Raw genomic sequence first — 25,928 nt, forward strand, 5'->3', positions numbered from 1 at the left:
CAGCACTCTTAAATCCGCGGCGGTTCCGTCCTATCACCACCCAGTCAGCTCCGTACAGCCTAAGTAGCTAAATGCTCCACAGCGGTCTGTCACAGTCTGGCAAGTGATTTTGTGTGTCTGTTCAATATCGTAGTAAATAAAAGAGAAGCTGTGTGCTGAAAGCAGAGATATACGTGCGAGATTAGTCGTGAACGGAGTGTTTCGTTAGCCTCGTTAGCCAGCTACGTTAATGTTAGCTAGATGCTAATAATGACAACAATAATAGCTAGCTAGCTAGCTAAATCCCCATTGAACGTTTCAGACTGGGTCAGACTGCTCGCCTGCTCCAGTTACAGTACTTAGTAGTAAAATGTGAACCGGTGGTCCTCCATCAACCCTGGCATCTTTTAGCCATCTTCTAGATGGGCTACCTAGTTACTGATTTTACTGTGTTTATTTAGCTACTTTGACAGAATTCTTATAATGCTAGTCATAATATAGCTTAGCATTGCCAGCCACGCTAATAAAAAGAGTAGCGACGGCATTATCTACAGTATAATGACACCTGTTTGTTAGCTAATTAACACCTGGTGGTAAAAGCAGATAGACAGGTAAAGGATCTGTTGAGCTAAATGTAGCTGCAAAGTACATGAAGGAGCTGATTTCTGCTGATGTCTGTTTTTTGGCATTGGAAGTCCATGGCCAGATAAGGGGCACTGGAGTCTAGATGTGTTCATGGGCAGTTGATACTGCAGTCAGTAAACATCCGTGTCCAAATGTCCAGATGATGCAGTATTAACAACTGATGTGGCCCCCTATGGCTGCATCATTCAGAGGGCAGGGCTGTGTTCAATCCCTGAAGCTGGTAACTGCTCTGAGTTGACAGGATGAGAGTCGACAGCTGGGATCTGCTGATGTTCTGGGTGCTGTGAGGTATACTAGGGGTGGCCGTGTTGTCAAAATGTCATGTGAACATATCGGAGGAATGCCATGATACATACTATATGTGTCGTAATATTTTGCAGACAATATGCATTAATAATGCCAGATGTAAATGCTGTCAGAAATCAACTTTTGCTTCACTACATCCAAATTACACAAGAGCAAAAATAAAACAAGCAGTTGCTCAGTGTTCTGTGAGTGCTAATGACATCATTGATAATCATTTCATATTTGTATACATAATAACTTAATCTGAACAGTTACACTAACATTAAATGTTACTTGCCTGAGGACTTGGTGAAGGCTGGAAAAGACTGGTGAAGGTGTGGCACGGTGTTGGGTCTCAAGTAAAGCTACCCTACCCTACCCTACTAATATACACAAGCAAATCAGAATATTATGACCTAATAGTGGGAATAACCACCCTTGGCTCGGACAACATTAGTGAGACATCTTGGCGTGGGCTGTGTTAGGCTGTGTTGGATGGAAGGCGTTCCCCTCTGACGTCAATGGCCCATAGTGGAACTACCGTTATGCCGTCAATACTCTGTACACCTTCCCTACAACGGCACTAGAACATCCCGTGAAGTTAACTGTTTCCGAAATGCTACCACCCTTCGCCTGGTAACCTATTATCATGCCCTTTTTAGACGTCAGTCAAATCACATTCTTTTTCCCATGGCGATCGTTTTGCCCTCTGCTACAGCTGACTGGTGTGCCTGCTTATTTATGCATGCAGCAGCCCAGCACCTATCTTGTTTTGGTGCCCACAATATGGGTGGTCATAATATGAGTATGATGTATTTCTGTTATGATTGTGTGCCCCAATTCAATCCGCTCCATTGTGTAACAACATGTCCAGTTTATCTTGGAGTCGTACCCATGCCCAGTTAAATTTATATGAACATCTGTGTTCTTTATCATAGACAACAGCAATGTCCAAAAAAAAGGCGAAAAAGCATAAGAAAGAAAAGAAAAGCTCAGCCACCCCCCCTCGTGAGGATCGGGTGAAGGTAAGGCCATTGGTTCACACTTCAGTCTGGCAGTACTGTGGTTTGGTCAAGGTTTAATGTATTGATTTGATTTGTTATTTTTCTGTTTTTCAGCGAAGAGATGGCCAAAACACTCCTGGTGATCCCAAAGATCCCAGGTGAGTTTCAGTATAGCTGTCCCCACGAGCTGTCTGTCATTTTCTTGTTCTTTTCAGCTTTGAATAGCTTTTCTTTTTTTCTGTGCAGAAGAAAAAGTTCTGGCCATCCACGGCCATCCACAGAAGACAGCCAAAACAAAGAGACGTCCAAAAAATCAGATGGACAAAAGAAGCCAGCGGTATTCAAGGGACATAAAACATCTCAGGACAGCGATCGCAGAGCATCGCATCACTCAGAGACACCGTATGTCTCCAGCTCAGGGAAAAGCTCAAGCAGCCGCACTCCATCCCGACCTGCTTGTGATGTCTCGTCCAAAGAGCTGGAGGAGGAGAGGAAGAGGCTGGTTAAGAGGAGGTCGGCACCATTGGAGCCCAAACAGAGAACACCTGAGGCTGCCTTTCGCTCTGAGAAGGAGAGCAAGAAGCCAGCAAAGAGGAGATCCTCGACAGATGAGGATCACCCAGTAGCCAAGACGCGGAGCACTGAGGATGAACAGGGTGATGGTGCCGTGGGCTACCAGAGGTCTGAGGAGTTGAGTCAGCAGAGGAAGAAACTGGTGGAGAGGAGATCCAGAGAGGTTGTATCAGATGAGAAATACTGTCGGAGTAAGAGGGAGAGCAGCCGTTCCAAAAAGACCTCATCCTCGGTCAAAAATCAAGCGTCTGTGGTTATACCTAACGCTACCCAACATGTCAGTCCCAAACTGACAAGACCATCGCCTGACTCTACACATCATCTGACCTCAGGGGAAAAGCCATCATCACGCCCCCATATCCCAGTGACTTTTAAAATCCCAAAGAAGTCTAGAGTTGTAAAAGCACAGACAAACACAGCCTTTTGGGACAGTGTTCATAAAACGCCTGCTGTCTGCAAAAAGCAGCCTGCTTCTGTTTCTGTAGCAACAGGCTCATCATCTACAAATGCTGCCCCAGATCCGAAAAAACTGGGACCTTCCCTGTTGTTCTCCCAGTCACGTAAAAAACCTTTACCTTTTTCTTCAAGTCCTTTACCTCAAGTCCAGCTGGCCCAGCCTAATCCAGTGAGAGACAGAAGCTCACCAAGCAGCACTCCTACATCATATCATGTAAGTTAAATCAGGCTTCTTGCTTGGGTGTATGTCTTCCACCCTTTTGTAAAATGTAATCAAGCCTGTGTAAATATGTCTGGTAATGCAGAGATCACAGTTACAGTGCAACAGGCTGCTCCTCATATTTGAGGACAGACAGGCCAGTTTTTAGATGTAGGCTTGTGATTTTCCAAATGCAAAGACATCACAAGAATTGGGTAATTTCTTGTTTAAAAATGTTATTTCTTATCATATCTTATTATGATTTTTTGTGACGAACCCCCTAGCAGGCCAACCCCCTAAAAGCCTCTAGTTTGCCTACAAAAGCCATTTTCTTGTACTGATGCTCAGGTTTGGTATTATTATTGTTAAGGAAAGTGGTGCGAAGACATACTGTGGCAGCCCCAGCATGCTAACATCTGCGGTACTAATGCTGGACGAGCTATTATATACAGCGTTAGCGTCGCTTCCACGGCCTTAGCATTGCTTCACGCCGTTAGTGCCACCACTGTGATGTCCACCGGCCTCGCCAGGCATTGCTAGCGCTATTAGGATCACTACCGCAGTGTCTAGTGATAAGCTATGTTCATGAGGTCCTAAGCCCTTTACATCTAAAAAGTAGTCTACATCTTAAGGCTCTGTGGACTTAAGGCTTGAGTGAACATAATAGATTGGTCCAGCAAAACTGTGCTTACCTGTTTTTTCTTGTTTTATTTAATGGTTTTCTCACAGTTATGGGGAAAAAGAGAAAAAACACAACATAAAAAAAAAACGCAAGAAAAAAGACAATAGCAAATCTTTAAGTTAAAAAATAAAGGATCTTATAAATAGTTGATCGGTGCAAGACCGGCTCTGTGTATATAGGATGTATATATATGTATATAGAATATGATATATGAAGTACAGGTAGAAGGCTAAGAAGACGATCCCTTGTTTTTCAGGTTGCTGGTCAGCGTGCTTCTACTGAGCACACAGAAGCTCACAAGAATGACCAAGAGGTGAGTCTGATGGGTCTTTTTCAGCCCTTTTTGATAAAGGCTGTTTGTCTGTTAGTGTCTTAGCCTTGTGTTTTTGTCGTGTCTGCGTTTCAAGATGCAGCTGGTTGAGGAGCTGCACCTGGCCCGTTCTGACAAGCGACTCCAGGTGAATGTGGTGGAGAGCTATGGCGAGCTTACCTGCATGGATGTGGATCCGCCTGAGGAGGGCACTACCTTGCCACTTAGTAATGTCACCATTTCCCACCGATTCATGTTCTCACATTCACAAATTCTAAATGATAAGTAAGACGTGAATGTTGATTTTTTGTTTGCCTTTCAGGTCAAGAGCAGCGCCAGCAGGACATCTTTATTGTACTGGACACCAATGTTCTCCTTAGTCACCTGGAGTTTGTGAAGAAGATCCGATCTCATGGGCTTGGAGGTAAGATGGACGTTTTCTGTTATTAGACAGCAACAGAATAAAAAGTACAAAGTTTTATTGAAAGCTTTTTTTTTGAGTTTTCGTAAAAACAGAGACCTGAATCCGTCAGCTACTTTTACTCAAGTGGCTTTCCAAATCCTCAAACACAGAGCATAAACACATGGATCTATCATTTGAGCTCATGCTATAGGCTGTTTTTTGTACACATCGTTTTACACATACACATTTTCTTCTAGCCCAAATCTTTTCTCCTTTTAACTTGCTCTTTTTGTTGTTTTCTTGCTCTTGCTGAATGCAGCCCTGGGCTTTCCCACTCTGCTTGTACCCTGGGTGGTTCTTCAGGAGCTGGATGCACTAAAGAGTGGGAAGCTGTCCCAGGACGTAGAGTACAAAGCCCGCCCAGCCGTCCATTACATCTACAGCTGCCTGAAGAACCAGGAGCCTCGTCTCTGGGGCCAGTCCATGCAGCAAGCCTCTCAGGTTTCACGTGGGTTTCTACATTTTGTAATATAATTATTATTCAGATGAGATGTGGTGTTCTAGATAAATCACAACCACAGAGATCACACTTCATCCATTCAAGATAGAACGGTAGTACAACTTGGCATCAGTCAAAAAGCAGCAAACAACTCCTGCAGACTGTTTTGAGATTTTTCAACACCTCTGAAGTTTTAGTCTTAGGAGTCTTTCTGCTTCTCACCTTCTGAGGAATTTCAAACACATTCAATGATGCTGAAGTCTAGACTCTGGCTCTGGCTGTTTTATTTGTATTCTTTCTTTTTTTTTATTTCCTTTTTTCAGTAAGAGCTTCTTGATCAGTTCCACATCCTTTCCAATTGAAGTCAGTGTAAAATGATTCGATTCCAAGTCCTTTTGGAGCATTTTGATTGGTCCATTTATCATTAAATTTGAACACAATGTAAAGAGCCACTGCCAGAAAGGTGAAAATGGCAACAACAGAGATGGAGATACAAGGTTTCAACCACCACCACTGTAAAAAAAAATTCTCTATATTTCTCTAGTCACATCATCAACACTCTGAATGACTTGAGAAGCAGATATTTCAGATGAGGTCCTCTTATATCATTGTGGCTGTGCTTCACCAGCTTGCCAGCTGAGGGCGCTGTAGGTTAAGATTTGGTGTACATCCTCTCAGGTGGACCGGGTGTCATGAATAATGACGACCGTGTGCTGCAATGCTGTCTGCAGTACCAGACATTGTATCCAGAGGGCACGCTCATCCTCTGCAGGTAAGCACCTATTCTCTTCACTCTGTTTGACCTCTACTTGTCACCAAGTACTCTGTATGTCTGATTGCTCTGCATTTCAGTTCCCATGCCTGAAATAATCTCTCACTTTTGCTTTCTCTAAATTATAGTAATGATAAGAACCTGTGCAGTAAAGCTCTGCTGAGTGGCGTCAAAGCCCTGAGTAAAGCAGATCTAGTGGTGGAGGCAGACGCAAAACCTGGACTGTTAAAACACCGCTATAGCCAACGCGCTGCCCGTCCCTCTGCAGGACACACCACTGAAGGTCAGTCGTTTACCAATAACATGTGTCACTCTTTCCCATGTAACAGTATTGGTGCACTGGGATTTGAGGTAATCAGCCACCAGTGGTTTATTAGCAATTCTCATGACAATAATAGAGCATGCAGCTGCATGGACAGAGATGATTTCCATATATATATATATATAATATAGTCACAGTCATGTGGAAAAAGGACACACCACTAAAAAAAACATTTGTAATTTTTTTTATACATATATTTAAACATTTACTGGGAGATGGAGGTAATATAACCAATCCCACAAAACTGAAAAGTTAGGACACCCCTACATTTATTATACACTAAAAATCAGGTGCAGCACATCAGCTGCAGATAGTTAGAACTTCATTAGAGGGGATTTTGGAGGAGCCTCAAAACCTCTAGATTGGTTGAGTCAGTGTTATTATCATGGCCAGATCCAAAGTCCTCTCTGAGGCCTTCAGAAAGAAGGCTGTAGATGCAGATAAGTCTGGGAAGGGAAGTAAAAAAGATCTCAGAACCTTCAGAAATCAGCCGCTCCTCTGTCCGCTAAATCTTCTACAAGTGCAACAACTTCCAACATGACCAGATTAGGCCGCCCTAGCAAGTACAGCCCAACAGTGGACCACATAATGCCTGAAGAAGTCTCCAACAATCCTAATGGCGTGATGGGATCTACAGGTAGCTCTTGCCACAGCTGAAGTCAAAGTGCAGCATCTCTCATCAGAAGGATGGTTGGTTTTCATGGGAGGTGTGCAAAGTGGAAACCCCAAGACCAGGAGAACTGGAACAATGTGCCGTGGACAAATAAACCCAAAGTTGAATTATTTGGACACATTAACAGATGACATGCTTGTTGTGAATCGGACACAGCATTTGAGCACAAGAGCTCATATCAGCTGTGAATCACAGAGGTGGAGATGTCATGGATTGGGGCTGCTTGTCTGCAGTAACGTCTGGAGAGCTCTCAAACATAGAAGGGCTGTCACTGTGAATTAGGGATGTGCCAATAAGGTTATTTTATTGGTTACTCTCTGGACTGCTATATGTGGTTGTTGGTTTACTGATGTGAAATAACTGGTTTATAGTGGGTGAATGTGCTGTTGGCCAGTTGGGGTTCTATAGCGTATGTGTGTGTGTGTGTGTTAGCATTAGCGTTAGCCTCCACTCGTTTCTGAATGTACTTTTCAGTGCTGGTTTAAACTAAAACTCAAAAACCGAAAGATGTGCGGTTCTCCCGCTGGTAAAACAGAGCGTTTCAGTGCTAGTTTTATAAAGGTTGAGCTCCACACTGCAGACTCTCAACACTTTTATTTACCTTCTGAGAACGCTAGCCACTGCTGCTGGCTGGACAGTAATGTCCGTTAATAGGGCCTTGAGGTCACCAGATGGCGCTCCGAACACCATGGTTAAACAAAGATTTGGAACTGGAATAGGATTAAACAGCTGGTACCCAGTCCATCAGATCGGGACATCCCTGTTGTGAATATTAAAGAATAGAAGATAACTTTTTTTTCTTTTGTACAATTTTACAGTGGAAAATGCAAGAGCTTGGGCACCTCAACAGGTTTGACCTCTCAGATAACATTTACAGAGGCCTCAGAGTTAGCTTGTTAGGGCTTCGTTAGGAAAATCCAGGCGAGGCAAAGCTTTATTAATACTCCGTAAACCTTGTCCCCACAATCAGCAGTTATGGGCTTCTCTAAGCAGCTGCCTAGCACTCTGAAGATTAAAAGCAGAAGACTGTAAGAAGCAAAGCATTTTCAGGTTCCCGATTCCTCACTTCATAATGTCAGTAAGAAATGGCAGTTAACAGGAACGAGCAAGGAAGAGCAAGTTGAGGTCTGGAAGATCAGGGAAACTTTCAGAAAGAACTGACAACATGACAGGTTGCTGGGGCTTCTCCAGCACTTCAGTCAGCGAGATGTTCCTGCGAGGACAGGTGTTGGAGTAATAGTTTGGGCACCCCTGGTCATAAATTCAGTTAACAAGAACAGCGGAGGTTAAGTGTCAGACATTTTCATAGCATCATCATGTTACAATTTCTAAACGAGAGGCAAACCGCATAGAAACAGTATTTAAAAGATATGCGTGATATCTACATTTTAATTTTTTTTTTTTTTTTCGTTTGTGATGACAAAAGCAGAGCAGGAGAGAAAGCCACGCAAGGACGAGGAAGAAGCAAGCAGGAGGAAGGTAGCTGTCGCGGAACGGGGACTGGCCGAGTGTGTGCCTGTGCTGGAGAGCAACCTGCAGAGCGCTCTGTCTGCCGTGCTGGAGGAAGAGATGAAAGCTGCTTTTGGAGAACTGTGGCTGGAGGTGACGTTGAGACACATAGCCTTGCTATACCTGCGTATCTTATAGCTCCAGATTGTCCTTCTTTTACCTCTTTTACCTTTTACATTTACTTTTTTTTTTTTTTGTAAATGTGTAAATCTGATGCAGCTTGTGTTTTTCAGTTTTCCTCACTGGACACACACTGCAACTTAATGAATACTGTGGTCTGAGAGGTCTATGCTGATGTCCCCAGCCCTTCACAACTGGACAATTGTATGCCAAAGTCTGGACCTGTTTTTCCACCTTGTGTGGCTGATTATCCTAATCCTCTACAAAACACAGCAACGTTTAGAGTGCAATTTGGATTTATTGGCTGATAAACCTAAAAGAAAACGTTATTGAACCCTTTGCACTTGCTACAGTATATGCTTGAACGTTGCACGCTATGTTTGTTTAGGAAAATGAACCAAAATGATGCCAGCTCTCATTTATTTAGTGTACACTTATATAATTTTAGTGCCATTTTCCACTTAGTTCACTTGTTTGTAAGTGTACAGTCACATACCAGCTCAAAAAACATAAATATTTGAACAAAAAATACCTAAGAGGGGAAGACATGGGAGACGGAGGCCTTTTTTTTTTTTTTTCTTGCAAATTCAGAAATGCAGACAGGGCACAAATATTAAATATTGGGAAACCAAGAGTCCAGATTTAACATTAGATATTTATAAAAAAAAAAAAAAGACAAATAGAAAGAAAAGTCAGAGTGTCATGAGTGGTCTGCTGACTTTACTGCTGTATGTATAGGACTATAAGGAGCTAGTCTTTTGCGTAGGTCTTGTAATTGTCCTGGTTCAGTCCACAAAAGAGCTATTTTGTACAGAAATGTAGTTATTGATAAAGGTGTCATTGTTTATATATATATATATATATATATATATTTTTTTTTTTTTATTGTTTTTTACATCGTGAATATGACAGCTAAGTAACATTCAAGAAAATGGCTAATTTCTGACTTTCAGCAGGTGATCAAATGTAAGGATATGTCAGTGTAAATAAGCTGTGTTTTTATGGTGTTAGTGTCCAGTGTATGGTGATTGTACATATATGTGGTGTGTTTGTGATTCCGACGGGAGAGTTGAGGTGCGTCCGTATAGGGCTTTGTCTTAGTCTTTGCATTTGTGTTCTGCAGTGTAATGTGTGTATCCACACTGGGGAAAGCGCTAAATGAGGAGTTCTATAAAAGACGCTGATGTAACCGACAGTGAATTGAATTTCAACAGGCACTGACCCCCGACACCTTTCATTTATTATTCACAACAGGTCCATTGGGACTACAATTAATCCAGAGTCTGACTTGTGTATCTTTTTTTTCTCATCACAAGCCTCAGTGTTAATAAGCTTGTGTGGGCTTGCATTGGGTGTTATTAGATGTCGGTTACAACAACAATGAATCCAATCCAAACTCGCACTGTGTGATGTCATGTAGATGTCAGCCGAATGCTTCTTCCCACGGGCTAGTAGAGTGTCTGAGTAGGTTGAGGATGATGTCCTACTTTTAGATGCTTTTAGCTCTAAAGTGATTTAGTTAGATTAGCTTATTTAAAGCTGAACAGCTAAGAAACTATATTGGATCGGAGAAGAAGAGTGCTGACGCTGATGACATTCTGACATTGACAAAACAATCCCTATTACATTTTGTCCCTCTTAAATTTGACTCACATGAACATGATACTTTATTAAGCTCACTCAGCTTTGTATAGCAGGCTTTTACTGTTAGAAATGGCTGCCTTAAATACACCTTTCCATGCCAGTAATGTTAGGGAAACAAAGTGTAGTCGTTCCCAGAACGCCTGCTTTTTGGGATACTGGCACGTTTTGATATTTCGTGGTGTTTATTTTCTCTCATGTCTTGTGTCTGTATGTGTGTTTTGCAGATAGTGTATTTGAAACCCCCCTGGACTCTGGAGGCTGTGCTGCAGTGTTTCCGAAAGCACTGGATTGCTGTGTTCGGAAGCATCATCCAGAGAAATCTGCTGAGCTGTGTGGAGACGCTCAGCAGCTGCCTGTGCTCAGGTGGGTGATTTGACGTGCCTTTATCATCACAGGTTCGAACTGTGACTTCAGAGGGCTTGAAGCATCATCCAAGTACACAGACCGCCCCAGCAGAGGTGGCCTTTCACTTTTACAAACTCAAGACTGAATAGAGCTGTTTTAGCAGTTCTTCATTCCATGGTAACATGACTGTGCTTTTCTTCTCCGCTGTTCTTGGCTTGGAGCCAGGTTTGGAGCGAGAAAAAGAGAAGTAGAGGGCGGGAAAGGGAGAGAGAGAGAGAGAGAGAGAGGGAGGGAGGGATGGAGGGAGGAAAGGCAAGGAGGGCACTGAAAGAGTTTGTGGAGGAGTGGAAAAGTACTGCCCCCCCCCCCCCCCCCTCCTCCTCCTCCTCCTCCTCTGTGCCCAGGATATCGTGCCTGCCTCTATCTATCTGATCTACTGCTTATGGTGTGTGTGGGTGTGGGTATGTCTTTATATGACCTCTAAAAGAGGGTGACTGGAGTTCTGTAGGAACATTTGTATTTGCAGATGTGTGTGTGTGTGTGTGTGTGCACATATAGTGCTTGCACTAGATCTACCTCTCTCTCTCTTTCTCTCTTTCTGAGCTCTAAATAGTATTTTCTCCCGTTTCCATCTTCCTCTGCTCTTCTTTCTTCAGTGTTAGGAAAGAAACTAGCTTAAATATTACATGGACACAAAACCAAACCTCTAAGCGTAGACCCCAAAACGAATGAAAAGTGTAGAGGACTCCTAACTACCATGTAAGATCTGTTCGACCCCCTTTAGATTAAACAGATAAAAATTTCATCTTTGAGAGAAGAGAAGAGAAAGTTCACTCTCAATACTGTGGGTCTTAAAGGATGTTAAGCTGATCAAGAAGCTATGCAAAACAGAAAAGAACAACCTGCTAAAGCTGCTCCTGGTGTTCTTAGAACAATGGGCTGACCACTCCTGTCCAGACTTCAATGTCAAAAAAGGTGTGTTGAGATCATTTGAATGGTGAGAATCAGAAAATGCTTCATTTTCTCAAACTGAGCTTTGAAGGTGTGGAGCAATCTTTTGCAAAGCAAGTCTCTGGAGAAGAACGGAAGCCATAATGAAGGTAAAGGTGGACTCACTAAACACCGAAACATCTGATATTACTTTTATATTCTTTTATTATTCTTTTATAGGAAGTGAAACAAATTAAGGATGGTCTGAGTTTCGCACAGTATAGCATACTGTAAAAGGGTCCGCTCAGAATGTATTACATGCATTTTGGCATGTTACCATCCACCTTATTTTGCCATGCCCACTTCCAAAAGTGCCATTGCCTTTATGTTAATATTTTTGTTCTTTTTGTATCAAATGGTTTATGGTGGTATCGTATTCAAAGTAAGCACAAGTAGGCTACTGCTGTGTACACTGTATAATAGCTCATAAAGTAGCTAGCGCTGCTAAACATTTGGTGGTGGTGGTCGGTGTGGCGCAACAGATAACACGCAACAGATAACACCACTACCTGCCACTGAGCTACCACACCATGTGGGAGACTGGGGTTCGATTCCCAGTCTGGGTGACTATGCTGCGCTACACCAATAAGAGTCCTTGGGCAAGACTCCTAACACTACACTGACCCACCTCTGTAATACGAGTAACCTTGTAAGTCGCTAAATGCCATAAATGTAAATGTAAACACACATTCCAACAGGCTGTTTACAGGTATTTAGAGCAGAGCTAACAAGCTGTCCAACACAGAAAAATCAAGTCTTGTGGGGTATCATGTTACTACATCCGCCTTCCTCTTCCGAGGAAGAGGACCAGCGTTTGTGGTTGAAGGTGCTAAATTTGAAACATCCACACAAGTTGTCTGCTGTACCGTGGTATTTTTCATGCTCTGATCCTGATTCATCATTAACTTACAGTGCATTCCTAAAGGTAACAAAGATGTTTTTGCTGCCCCCTGTGTCTGCAGGCGCATCAGTGGAGCGGGAGTCTGTTCTGACTGCATTGCATGTGGCTGGAGAGCTGCTGATGGTGCTTAGCAGGAGGTCTCAGTACAATGGCCACGTGGCCCCAGCGCTCTCCTACGTCCAGGCTCTACAGCACAGGCTACTAGGCCAGGTGACTCCCCAACACACGCATACACATTAATGTAGAACAGAAAGAATGGTGAACCAACAGCACTGTTTGCTCATTTACCTGCTCTAACACACCCTGTTAACCTGGTAATTAACGAGTGAGTTGAATCAGGTGGTACAGCCATTCTGCAGAGTTCTCAGATCTGGTGTCCAAACAGAACTGCAATACTGCTTCTTGTGAGCTGAGATATAAATCACATCATTAGATGGTGATTAGGGTGATTGCAGTTGAATCAGATACAAAGGATGTTGCTCTATCCAGTGATTTACAGACAGCTCCAGGTATATCAAATGCGTGTGTATGTGTGTGTGTTTCAACCTCAGAAAACCCCAGCGGAGGACACGAGCGATGGAGACACCCCGATGGCTGAGGCAGTGGAGGATGTAGCACGGCCACCCCAGACCTCTCATCAGGATGTGTGGGCTTTTTTTGAGAGCCTCTGGAACAACCTGTGTCATGTCAGGTGAGAGAGTTTCCACAAGGGAACCATTCCGGGCCCTAATGCATGACGAGAAGCTTGTGTTTACAGCAGTGGAATAAAAGTAAATTACACTCTCCAACTGCAGGGGAGAGAAAATATGGGGGGCAAAAATAGTAGTTATTACATAATGCTACTTTAAGTCTTATGTGGCTTTTTTATTTTTTTTCAGTAGTCTGTGTGTAAAAGGCATAAATTCGGTACAATATTTAAAACCTGTTTTTTTCTGTGTCTCTGTTTTAATGTTAACTAGTTTGCCGCTACCCATATTTAATGCATGAAATGTCCATTGTGTGTTTTATAATGAAGTATTGTTAAAAATTCATCCCCATCTTTCAGCTCGGCTGTGTTCTCGGCACTACACTACTCTCCAGGCACAGTGGAGACAGTGCAGTTGTTCTCCACGCCCCCACCTCAGGACGCTCTTGCCTGCCTTCACAGGCTCTCTGACGCTCTCAGACAGCTGCTGGAGGCCTTCCAGAGGTACACAAATCCTTTCACTCGTCCCTGTTTTATTGGTCTGTACCTAGTCTGATAAGCAGCTGTAGTAACAAGAGGAATTTAGTGTTTGTTCTTGTGTGTAATGTTTTACACACACACACACACACACCTGTTTGTTTAAGCAGTGTCAGAGTACAAGTCCATACATATATTCTTGATACTAATAAGGTAGGTTAGCCATGTTTTTTTTTTATTATTCCCTCCATTTAAAGTCAGGGATTTTTGAGGGTTTTCTTTGTCCTGAAAATGTATAACTAACACACACACACACACACACACACACAGTTGCTAGCCTTGATTGCAGCAGCCCTGAGTCCCACAGTCCTTTGAATCTAATGCAGTTTTGCAGTGGAATTTAATTTAGTGGAATCAGTGTGCACTCCAGCATCTCATAGGGTTGCTAGAAAGGCCAGTCAGAACCCCCTTTTGACTGTAGTAGACCTTTAGGAAGATTCAGTAGACTGGAACGGTGGTGGACTGTTCTACTGGGCAGTGGCACCTGCACAAATATGACCTTCATGGAAGAGACATGAGAGGAAAAAAACAAAGAAAACAGGAAAAAAAAACAAAGATAAAAAAGGATGCCTTCAACACACCTCAAATCCACAATGGACCACCTCAAGATGGACCACTTCAGGATGTCCTTCATAGTTCTCCAACCTAAACATAAGTGAAAATCTGTTGATTGACCTCAAACGAGCAGTCCAAGTCTTACACAACTTTTACAAGGGAAAAATGGCAATAAAAAATAACCCAGATAAGAATGAGAAGATGCACTGTGCAGAATGTCTTTTACTTTTTTGCGATTTTGAAATGGTAAAAAAGGTTTCTGGACTTGATCTGGATGCCCCTGTATAGCATACCTGCGTGCTTAAATGATTCTTTTAAAGAGAATGAAGGTCCTCTATTTGAAGCGAGCTCTCTATTTCAAGTGCACCGTCCATAAAGTCTAGACAGTGCCGTTGTGAAAGATTCAGGCGTTGCACACCTGCCATTGTGGAGACTGCAGCCTCTCAGCATTCCAAACAGGTGCCTTACTAATGGAATTTCTGCCAGTGTGTCTCTAGAGCACGTTTTCCAAAGGAGGACTGCCATGAGGTTGACTAACAGCTACTCATTACTGCAAGGTCACCCGAATGCGCCTGTATGCACATGCTCAGTGTGTGTGCGCACATAGGCCACGCTTTGTTGATGCAAAACCCATTGGTTCTAAACAGCAAGAACATACATCTGAGGGTAGAAACCACTGATTGTTTTACGTAGCTCTTGCCGCACTGCAAAAATCGATACTCACAGATGTAATTAGACAGTGAGGTTTTGCTGTGTGTGTTCATCCTTTTCCATGTTATGCACTATAAAAAGTTCCAGTACTACATTTAATTAATTCATTTGAGCTCTTCCAGAGATGTGGTTTTGTGTCACTTTAAGGTGCGTAAGTGCCAGATGTTGGCCTCACTGTACAGTTGGTTTAGTGATTGAATAAATGGTATGACCCCCCCTCCCCCCATTTCCATCAGAAGCCAGTGTGTCAGCTCCGGTCACTTCCTTTCCCATATATAGTTACAGGCTTAGCAAGGCTATGATGCTGGTCCCATGCAAAACCTGTGCAACAGTGATGAATAGGAGCATTTGACTCGATATGAGCTGTGATGTGATGAGGTATGATAAACGTTAAAAATAGTAAAAATAGTAAATAGTATTTATAAACTATTAATCTAAAGCTGATCATGACAGCAAAAAGTTTTTATGTATGAGTTTGAAGGTTGAGATTGAGGCAGAACGCACTAGCGGAGACCTGACTTGCCTTGGCACGTCCTGACCTTCCTGTTGGCTATTTTGCTTTTTACAGGAATGTTGTGCAATGCCGTTGAGCCTTGGGGAACAAGACTGAAAAGAAATTTGCATGTACTATGCCCTTTGTAAGAGGAAGCACACATTCTATAGAAATGTCAGTATCCTGAAAGAAATTACATTAGGTATCTTGACATGAAAGGTAATAAAGGTCTGTAATGAAATAATTACATGATGCATTGGGCAACAAAAAAAAACAAGGTTATGGTTTGCAAGAAGAATAAAACAAATGTAGGCTGAGTTCACTTTCACTTTTATTTGACTGAAAGGATTCAAAGAATGGCCTTTAGGGTTTGAAAGACTGAATCTGTGTGCATTTTAACTGTATGTTGAATCAGATTACCACTGTGATGTTATGGACCAATAGTGATGTTATTTTCTGTGTCTTCCTGCTATTATGCTAATGGGTGCAATTGAGCAGTCATTATACATAAACACAACACAGCAAACAGTCCTGAAATGGCCCATATCCTGCATTTGTCCTGTATTTTATTGTTCTTTTTCGAGGTCTCACATCATTTTCGGCTGTGTTTATATACAAAACCAAGTGTAATTTGTTTCCAGAAGACCATTATCCACCCTCGCTTTATCCTTTAGAATCAAACAGGCTGTTTTTGTGGGAATAAATGGAGCTAAACTACTGTAGACCTAGTAGAGAGGTATGTGTAAATGAATTAGTTCAAAACAGGATGTTTTTGCAGCAGATTTTCCGTATATAGCCTGAGTGGACTTAGAAGTGAAAGGTACATGTTTATATACTGCACCAATTTAATGTAAAATTTTCCATGATCCAAGACCTGCTGCTCATGTTCTGAGGTTCATAATAAGTTGTGGTCTCAGCCTTTAAAGATTACACCTATACTGTACGTTCGGGTCTAGCCCCTCTGCACTGACTGTACAGTTGCGGAAACTGAGCTTACTTTGGCCAAGCAGCCCTGAAGAGTGTTCAACTTGCATGGCCTGATTGGCATTGCTTCAGCAGTATATCAGGTGTGTTTCATACCATCTTCCTCGTACACGCACTCAGGTGTTGGTTTTTTGAGTTTGTCCTGGCTGTCTTGAGAGCTGTAAAGGGACCAGGAGGGTTTGTCGAGGCAGATTTGTTGCTGTTTCCATGGAGACGGCCAAGAGTAGTTTTCGTGTGCTGGAAGCAGAGAGATGACTCATCAGAGTGAACACACACACACCTTCTCACACACTGTCCTCTCTCCCTGTCTCAATCTCCTTTTGCCCCGCAACAGAAAATATGAGTGCATGTGTAATACAGTAATTGCTTTTCCCCACTCACAATCTTTTCCTTCCTCTCTCCATTGCTCATTTGCCCTCCGTATTGTTCTCTTTGTTCATTCTGCCTCCCTCCTATGCTAGAGTGTGGCATACAACAGTTTCAGCACAACTCTCTCTAGAGTTTACTCAATGATTTAATAAAGAAAAACATCCACCGAGTGTCAGTTCTGCAGACGAAAGGCTCAGACAACCATTCCTGTGGTGATCAGAAAAGCATCTCACAATGTACAACACATCCAGCTTATAGGCGGATGGGCTGGAGCAGCAGACGATCACGTCAGGTTCCACTTCTATCAGCCAAGAACAGAAAGCTGAGGCTGCAGTGGCTCAGCACAGGCTCACCAAAACTGAGCAATCAAAGACTGGAGAAACGTAGCCTGGTCTGATGAGTCTGGATGTCTCACACAGGTGGTAGGGTCAATATTTGGCACGAACAGCTTGAATTTGTGGACTCAACCTGCCTTGTTTGAACTGTCCAGGCTGGTGGAGGAGGTTTAATGGTATGGGAGGGTTTTCTTGGCACATTTTGGACCTGTTAAAACCCATAATCAGTACTTGCTAGAATAACACAGCCTGTTTGAGTACTGTAGCTGACCATGCACATCCCTTCAAGACCACAATTCACCATCTAATGGCTACTTCCAGCATGATGCTGCACCATGTCACAAAGCAGAAGTTGTCTCAAACGGGTTTCATGAGTTTAGTGTTGTTCAGCGGTCTTCCCAGTCACCACTTTGAGCCCTATCCTACACCCTGCACAAGGCGGGTTGCGATGCTCATTGCTATCTCACACCCCTCCATACAGTCTATTTTCACGCCTTCCGCCCGCATGGTTTAAATAGCAACGCTGCTTGTGAATATATCTACGCCGATGGGCGCGGTGGTCTCGAAATAAGGTGTGTTCAGGTATAAATAATTTCTGGTGTGTTGCTGTCTTGGCAATGGAAAACACAGATGGACCACTGACTGAAAACAGGCAGAAGGCAACAGTCAGTCGTTCATTGCTCTCTTGGCAGTGAATTGTCAACACGAGCAGGTGCCCAACGTGTGTAAACCCCCGCTTGTTACACACCCATGAACACACAGCAGTGCTGTTTTTTTTATATACGTCTATATAAATACATGTATAAAAAGATACATTTGATAATGGTCTGCTATACATTGATTGTTTTTTGTTTTTTTTTGTTTTTTTTTACCCTATTTTAGGGTTCTATCTGTGGACAGCGCTATTGGGGATGCTCAGGCCTTACTCACTGTGATTCACACTACTGAGGTAAACAAGCTCATCTTCATCATTTCACTGTCTTTACTACACTACCTGCAGAATGTTGACTCACCAGTTTGTCTATAAAACATGACGTTTGTTCACGCCAGTTTGATTATATTCTTTCTCTAGGTGACTGTAATATAGCATCATTCTGAAGCATGTACGCCACTCCTAGTAAGGGCTAACAAGACTTAAGTACAGCTGGCTTACAGTGCGGTTAGTTGTAAAGCAATATTACATCTATAAACATAGACATAGACAATATAGTGCTGGTATTTATTGCTGTGTACTTTGTTGTAAAAAACAAAACAAAAAAACAACCCAGTTGAGGCAAATTATTATGTCTAACTGGTACCAAAATATTAGAGCAGTTCAGTTGCAATCCTGCAAATTGTGAAGTAGAGCCACCATGGATCGCACTTGTTCCACCACACAAAGAAACCAGGACTCCTCATCTTTTAGTGTTATTAACAGTTGGTGCTGGAATTAGCCAAAAAGTCATTATAAAAATTAATTAATTAATTAATTAATTAAAGTATTAGCTTGTGCCCCTCTCTCCTCTACTTGAGACAGCATGGGAATGAAGGGGAGGTGCACTGGAACACAGGGGGAACAAAAATGCTCTGTGTTTCAGATTGCTGCTGTGGAGCCTCAGTTCACTGCCAAGGACCTGTTTGAATGCCTGTCTCAACGAGAGTACAGGTTTGTTTACATTACCTTTCTGTTTGAGAGTACACACACACACACACACACACAGAGTGCATGATTCCTGTCAGTGAAGTAGCCCTGTGAATCGTTTAAAGCGTCTCTCTTCACCGAGGCTCTCTGAAGCTGTTGCAGGAGATTGCTTCAGCAGGAGAGGTGAGGCCTCTGTTTTCAGATCAGTGACCTTGCAGGTGTCTGTTGCCCGTGATGATCCGCTGCCCGGTGTCCGTTTTCACGGTTGCATTGCATCATAGTCCTTCCCGATATCCAGCAGTCATTTCCTGTGAAAGCTGGTCAGCGCGTGTGCCGTTGTTAAGCATGGGAGCATATAATGAGTGAACCTCTCTGGAATGATCAACAAGGCATGCGCTGGTGTTGGATTTTTGTTATTCCCATTGTTTCCCCCCCAAACACATTAATATTGTACAAGCAAGTCTGCCAGTATTAGCAGCAATGTTAAAAAAATGCAGATCATCCTTTCAGCCAATGATGTTTATTATATTAATATTTGCTTAATTAAAGCCGAGCTGAAAACACACAGTTTCTCTTACTTACTATAGTTTAACAATGGTTACTCCCTATACTAAGGGTTTCCTCATGGTCCTACATGTTTGTCTAGATGCTCACAAAGAACATTCATACTTGTACATGTCCTACAGCTCACCTTTTATGTGACAAAGTGGAGCGTTATCATATTTTAGAAAGTCTCTGCCATCCGTAATGTACTTTTTTAAAGTCGCATGGTGTAAATGGTCAAGCTCAAATGTCATCAAGCCTAGTGAGCGATATCCAGATTCGCTTGCAACAGTTATTGTTTGTATTACCAGTAATATTGATCGTTTGTTCCAGCCCTAGTGAGTTGTCTTGCTGTTGTTGTAGGAGCAGTTGCTGTTGTTGTTGCAGCAGTTAGCAGTTCTCCACAGGGTCCCCTCACCATATATGAGAATGTACACTCACATTAGGAGAAAAGGGTCACCACTTCAGGCAGGGGGAACGTAGTGAACGTTTGATTAGTTTGGGAAACTGTTTTGCCTGGCCGTGTTCCCAGTCAGGCTCGATTCCAGGTACACTTTACTGGAACTGTGCTGTCCTGTTTGTCTCCTTCCTCTAGCTCTGTGATTGGGGTCTCTTTACACTGTAACAAAACAGGAGCCTTGCAGGAGTCCCATACCAGCTGTTCCTTAGGCAAACTTTTTTTGTTTATGGATGTTCCGTCACAATGTGGTTGTGTTATAATGGAAAAATCAACTTGCTGATATTTGATTTGGCTTAGCCCATTTACTCACGTAGTTTGTTCAAGGATTGACATTGAAGGGCAAAAGGTTGACTGCCCAACGTCACTGTACTGGTAGTGCCTACTGTGCATGAGTAAACAAGTCTTATGCAAAGGTTTGGACTCCCCTGGTTCCATTTTCTACACCAATTTGGAAGACCAATTAACCAATCCCTGTTAATGTGAGCTCCCTCTAACACTAGGAGGCTGAAGACTAACACGTTTCCTCCTCGGAGGTAAGCATGGCTCCCCAACTCCTTGGACTCTGGCTGGCCCTTGGATCATAGTGGCAACGCTTTACTCCACTGGACCACTCAGAGCCCAAATGCCACATTTCGAGGATAAGAACTTATGCTCACGGTAATTTGACTGGGGTGTGCAAACCTTTGCATTAGATGGTATATAGTTTTATTGAATAAAGTTGTGGCAATCATGTCTATATTTGTATGGAAACTGACCACAGCTGTATAGAGTAATTGAGTAAAAAGAACAACACCAACACACATACTGGATCCGCCTTTGTCGACTCACACAAAGTGTCCTGCTCCTTAAGTGCTCTGCCAGTCCTCACTGATATTTAACACCCCAGAACACACACACACACACACATACACAACAGTAGTGCTACGTTTCCTTCCCTGTAATCATCCAGCTCATAATAGCCTGTTACGTAATTCAGTGTTCTCTTTGAGTACTGAGGTGATGCCTTTGTAAATCTCTGAATTGGCGCCGCAGCTGTACAGCAGAACCATGCTGCGGTGTGATAGCAGTGGTAGCAAGGTCATACAGCATTTCAGCCTCATAGATTCACAAATGACGTTTAGAGAGAGAGCTTGAAATGAAGGTGGTGTAAATATAGGATCTACTTCAAGAAATGATCAGATTTTTACTATATCTAGTAAACTGGAATGGACAAACAAGAACCAGCTAATGTGTGCTACAAATCAGCTTGAGCTGACCTTTGCTTAGCATGTTGCTAACAGCTTAAGGCAGGGATTGACAAGACAGTCTTTTCATGACAAGACAGTCCTGGATCCACTTTTACTCAGTATACTGTTCTTTAATATATAAAAAAAAAAAAAAAAAAAAAAAATATATATATATATATATATATATATATATATATATATATATATATATATATATGTACTGTTATTAATATTTGTATATTATATGTATTTATTAGTAATAACATTCAGTTATTATAATTAATTTAAAAAAATTATTTATTTTGTAATTTATTATTTATTTTAATTTGTTGTTTTAAGTGCCTTTATTATGCTGCTCTCTTGTTTGATTTTGCTGATGTAAAAACTGACTTTCCATGTGGGATAAATAAAGTGATCTATCTATCTATCTATCTATCTTATTTTAGATATAAATATTTATTTAATATACTGTTCTTAAATATGTAACAATAAAATAATGACCCTTATTTGTTTCTTTTTTTATAGTTAAATAGTGGCTCATTCTGCTCTAGGTTCTGACCAGTGTCATCAAGCTACAGCTCCGGGTTTCTCTCTCAGCACAAATGAAACATTGCTGTTCAGTGGTAAAGCGAGCATCACATAAAACGCTCCCTCTACCATTTAAGATGATGTTAATACTATGAAAGTATGCTAGATTCTGGTGTGAAATTGAGAGTATGGTTTGTTTGTTCCACTAAGATCATGGTGCACTCTGTTCGCGTCACTCTCAAAATATTCTGAAGCGTTTGTAATGTGATATTTATTCCAAAGAGGGCAGTGCATGCTGATAATGTCCATTTTTCATCAGCACTGATTGTTAGGGGAAAACAATGACTTACAAGCGCTGCTCCTCTGCTGCTCTCCTTGCGGCAGGCTGCGGGACACTATAGTAACATGGCTTCTGTTGTGTTTAGTCTGGGATGTGCTGAAGGCATCTGTCTGTGTTACTGTCAGTAGAACAGAGGATGGATTCTCTCTTCCATTCTCCAGAGTGAGCTGCAGGTACGCTGATAGAAAGCCGGGTGACTAGTGGAGCCAGCGTATGGTTATATTTATCCCTGTGAGCAGACCCACTCAGCGGAGTGTGACAGTGCCGTGTTCAGAGAGCTCTCTCGTTGGAGGTAGAGGCGTTCAGAAAGCTTTGGGGTAAAGCTTGATGTTTTCGTATACCAGCCTTCCGTTCATTTGTTTGTTTGTTTGAACTTTTTATCTGGTTGGTTGAGGGGCTTTTTGAGTCCTGATATGAGTATAGAGCTGAGACTTGTGTATGTGCACAGACAGCATGAGTGTGCCATGGCAGCATTCTGAGTGGTCTTTGGTTACCATGGCAGCAGAATGGCCATATAAGTGGTCAGGGTAATTGGTCTAAAGGAGTGCTTCTAGTGTTCTTTATAAATCTCATCTGAAGCCTGAGCTCTGTGTACTCTCAGTGTTTCATAGTTACACAGATTTAAGAAAAATAATAATAACAATAATAAGAAGAATCACTTTTAGTTCCTTAAAGAACCATGTTTGTAGGTTCTGTAGCAATGTATGGGTTCTTCCTAGACCTGTTACGTTATGTTTTGGATCTCATTTACAAAAATGGGTGAATTGTGGTATCTTTAATTGTAGTATGAAGGGTAGGGGGAGAACACAGGCTGCTTACTTTACTATGACTAAATTAGGGATCCATCTTTTTCTGTTCTGATACCGCTACATGATCTTTGCGTATTGGCTGGTACATGACACTGATCTGATATCGATTAATAAACCATGTACCTGACCATCTGGGAGAGACTTAAGGCATTAGGATTGATGTAATCATTACAAACCTTGGCGCAGTATTGTCTGGGCTCAGGACTTTTTTCTGAAATTCTAAAGGTCTGTGAGACTAAAGAGGAGCTAGCAGCTCCTCCCTTCTCGGTTCTCCTCATATGGAAGTCAAGCTGGATTACTCAGTGATAGTTGATGACAGGTCGAGGGCACGGCTGTTTGCTATGATATGTGTGTGATGTCTGTAGGTTATGAAGCCTAGAAAAACTGTGAGGCGGGAATGGGGTTCCGTGAATGGATCGACCACCGACTAATTAACCGATACTCCAATTTTGTTAGTATCAGGACCGATATCCATGGCCTGAATGCAGTTGCTATGGACAAAGCCTAAGAACAGCCCCTCCGTACCTGATGGCAGTAATCAAAAGCTGATCCATACCAAGAGCTCTTCCAGCTGCAGGTACGGCTCTGCTTGACCCACCATCCTTCAAAGCGCGTTGAAGACGAGCATCAAGACTTTTCACTCACTGTCCCAGTAGTTGGGGAGCCTTTGTGGACAAAGGTTGGACTGCTCTCGTACAGCCTGGCGACACTGGCAGAGCTTCAAGATCTTGTATTCCACAGGCTGCTGGAGTGCTGCAGCATACCTGATCAGATCACTACCTCAGTGTTAACTGCTCTTTTACTAGACTAGAGTGGTAGCTCTGCTTTCAGCCACCTTGTCACTTTGATGTTCCATGTCATCCACAGTGATTGGCACCAAGTGAGGGCAGTGGTGCTTAAAGAATTGTTGGAATGATTGGTTCTTGAATGCCTAAAGGGTAGATAAAGGGGTTCTTCTCTATACTGGAAAACCTCTAGCATATAGCTATTTAGGGAACCATTGAAAATAATGGTACTTTAAACAGCAATATTACAGACCCTTTTTTCCCTACAGTGAAGTTATGAAGGTGACTGTGGTTCTGTGAGATCCAGGATTCTCAGTTATCAGTTACTTGCAATTGCAAGAAAATTCCAGGAGAATGAACAATAAGCAGAGTATTTGTTTTGAGGCTTGCGTCACGCCAGGCCACTTGGTATGAGGTCTCAATTGGCACACAAGGGAGTATCCATTGTGTTCTACTGAACTCAGATCCAGGTGAAGGTCAAGCTTCGAGGTCTGGAAGAGCAAGAAAATGTTCAGAAAGAACTGCTTATAGGATTGCAAATCCCTGTTTGACTATGAAGGACCTTCATGAGAGTCTGGAATGGTGGTGCACTGTTGTACTGTGACCTTCGTGACCTTTGTGCATCCTCACCACAGTGTCCGAGGTTTTCAACAAGAAGTAACAGGTGAACATTTTCAAGACCTGATGAAGTTAATATAGAACTTCATGTTCTAGTGCCACATTTTATGATATTAAATACCAACAAATTCTGGAAGCACACATTACACTGTCCATTTAAATAGCTGCTGGCTTCTACAGCAGAATAATGACCCTAAACACACACCAGAATCCATCAAGACGGGCATGCTAAGGGCTTTGCCATGGTCCTCAGCTTCTCCCAACCTAAACATCTAGGAAACTCTGTGAGCAGACCTTAAGAGAGCTGTGCAGTGAGGTTTACAACCTATTGGTTTACCTGTAGAGGGGCGTTACTAAGTACTTGACCATGCATGGTGCCTAAATGTCTGCTTTGGGCCCTGTTCCCTTCTTGTTATTTTGAAACTGTAACAGATAGAAAATGTAAATTGAACATTTTAAACAGGTGTTTCATCTTTCATTTACGCTTTTGGAAACGAGGTCATCTTTTACTCCCTTTAGCGATTCACACAAACAGATATTTTGACCAAGCTCGCACATACGTTTGCATGCCACTGTATATGAGTGTATGTTATTTCCGGCGTAGTACCCAGAGGATGCGCTAAAGATACATCCCTTGAAATGAGGTCGTGCTATACATCCCTGCAAAAGGACCCGAGAGACAGATTGGTATTGGTTTATGACCTGTTATATGTGTTACAGATCTTCTCAAGCTCAGCCATGTGTAGCTTGGCAAGAGTCAGACAGCCAGCCCAGTTTCAGCCTGCCGTGAACAGCATTATGTAAAGCAACATACAGAAGAAAGGACTAGTGAGAGAGAGAGCGGACACCGTGGGGGCGGATGTGCACATGATCATTTTGTTTTCCCCCTCTTTTTGGCCGTTATGTAACATTGGACAGTGAACAAAAGCAGTGAAGACTATGAATAAACAAGCAGCAACAGGCTAGGAGGGGTACGGGGGGAGTTGGCACAAGTGAGGCCTTCTCTTCACAGACTGTGGCTCTGACGCTTAAAGTCACAAAAGGATCTGGTCTGTCCTTGGCTTTTTCATTTAGATTCCAGATGTTTAGACTTTGTTTGTGTGTGTGTGTGTGTGTTGGGGAGGGGGGTTATTGACCAGATCACACAATTCTGATCTGTTATTGACCAGATCACACGATTATTCTAGAGGTTTCCTCACCGTTTGAGAAGCTGTGGGCTTTTTTTTTTAACTGTCTGCTGCAGACTCTTTAATGATTCTTCACAGACTATGTACAGAAGTTTCTTTTTGTCTTGGCTCTGTGCCACTTCCTGTGTACGTGTGATCTGCTTCCTGTTTGCAGCTTGCAGTGTGGACTGGAAGTCATCGGCAAGTCATGCTTGTGTGGGAAGTGCCAGGATAGAGAGCTCAGGGATGGAGCTCCATATCCGTTCAGCTGGGCTTAGATAACATCAGGAATGCTACATGGCGTTCCTGGCATGGAGACTCTCCAATCTCCAGCAGGCCTACAACTCATAATTTTGCAAGCATTATAGTTGTACAGTTGGGTCCTTAGATATTTGGACTATATGTGATTTTGAAGTGTAGAGGTCTAGAACCCATGGACATTACTAAGATTTCCTTTTTTACTTTGCTACATCTTCAGCCACCTTAAGGTACTGCTTGTTTGTGGGTCTTTTTCCCTTCAGATTTGTCTTCAGTATGTGAAAATCATGCTCAGTTGGGTTGAGGTCATTGTTTTAGGTCATTATCCATCTGTACCGTAACGGGCCATCCTATCGGTTTTGAGTCTGAGCCGAAAGTACAGCTCTGTACAGATCCGAGTTCCCCCAGCTACTTCCATTTCAGCTGTCAGATAATCAGTAAACCAGTAACCCAGTTCCACTCGCAGCTGAACATGCCCATGCTGTAACAGTGCCTCCACCATGTTTGACAGATGATCATGAAACCTTCTTTTCCTTCTCTGGATCTTTGTTTTTGTTTGTTGAGTGAATCTTGTCCCAGAACTGGGCAGCTTGT

General features: G+C 42.5%; 1 protein-coding gene across 1 annotated transcript in view; it reads left to right on the top strand.

Moving 5' to 3' along the window:
• The first annotated feature begins 37 nt into the window (after positions 1-37).
• The window catches only part of swt1 (SWT1 RNA endoribonuclease homolog), a 28,730-nt gene continuing 2,839 nt past the window's right edge, over positions 38-25,928 (top strand). The window contains exons 1-17 of the mRNA XM_072678744.1: positions 38-99; positions 1,848-1,934; positions 2,028-2,071; positions 2,160-3,156; positions 4,080-4,136; positions 4,231-4,360; positions 4,456-4,557; positions 4,856-5,044; positions 5,714-5,807; positions 5,936-6,090; positions 8,232-8,404; positions 10,300-10,438; positions 12,373-12,521; positions 12,863-13,002; positions 13,357-13,500; positions 17,863-17,929; positions 18,558-18,625. Of these exons, the coding sequence (XP_072534845.1) occupies positions 1,857-1,934; positions 2,028-2,071; positions 2,160-3,156; positions 4,080-4,136; positions 4,231-4,360; positions 4,456-4,557; positions 4,856-5,044; positions 5,714-5,807; positions 5,936-6,090; positions 8,232-8,404; positions 10,300-10,438; positions 12,373-12,521; positions 12,863-13,002; positions 13,357-13,500; positions 17,863-17,929; positions 18,558-18,625 (2,726 nt within the window). The 5' untranslated portion in view covers positions 38-99; positions 1,848-1,856. The remainder of the gene's footprint in view (positions 100-1,847; positions 1,935-2,027; positions 2,072-2,159; positions 3,157-4,079; positions 4,137-4,230; positions 4,361-4,455; positions 4,558-4,855; positions 5,045-5,713; positions 5,808-5,935; positions 6,091-8,231; positions 8,405-10,299; positions 10,439-12,372; positions 12,522-12,862; positions 13,003-13,356; positions 13,501-17,862; positions 17,930-18,557; positions 18,626-25,928) is intronic.

Source organism: Salminus brasiliensis, chromosome 1 (assembly GCF_030463535.1).
Source record: "Salminus brasiliensis chromosome 1, fSalBra1.hap2, whole genome shotgun sequence".
In the NCBI taxonomy this organism is placed as follows: Eukaryota; Metazoa; Chordata; class Actinopteri; order Characiformes; family Bryconidae; genus Salminus; species Salminus brasiliensis.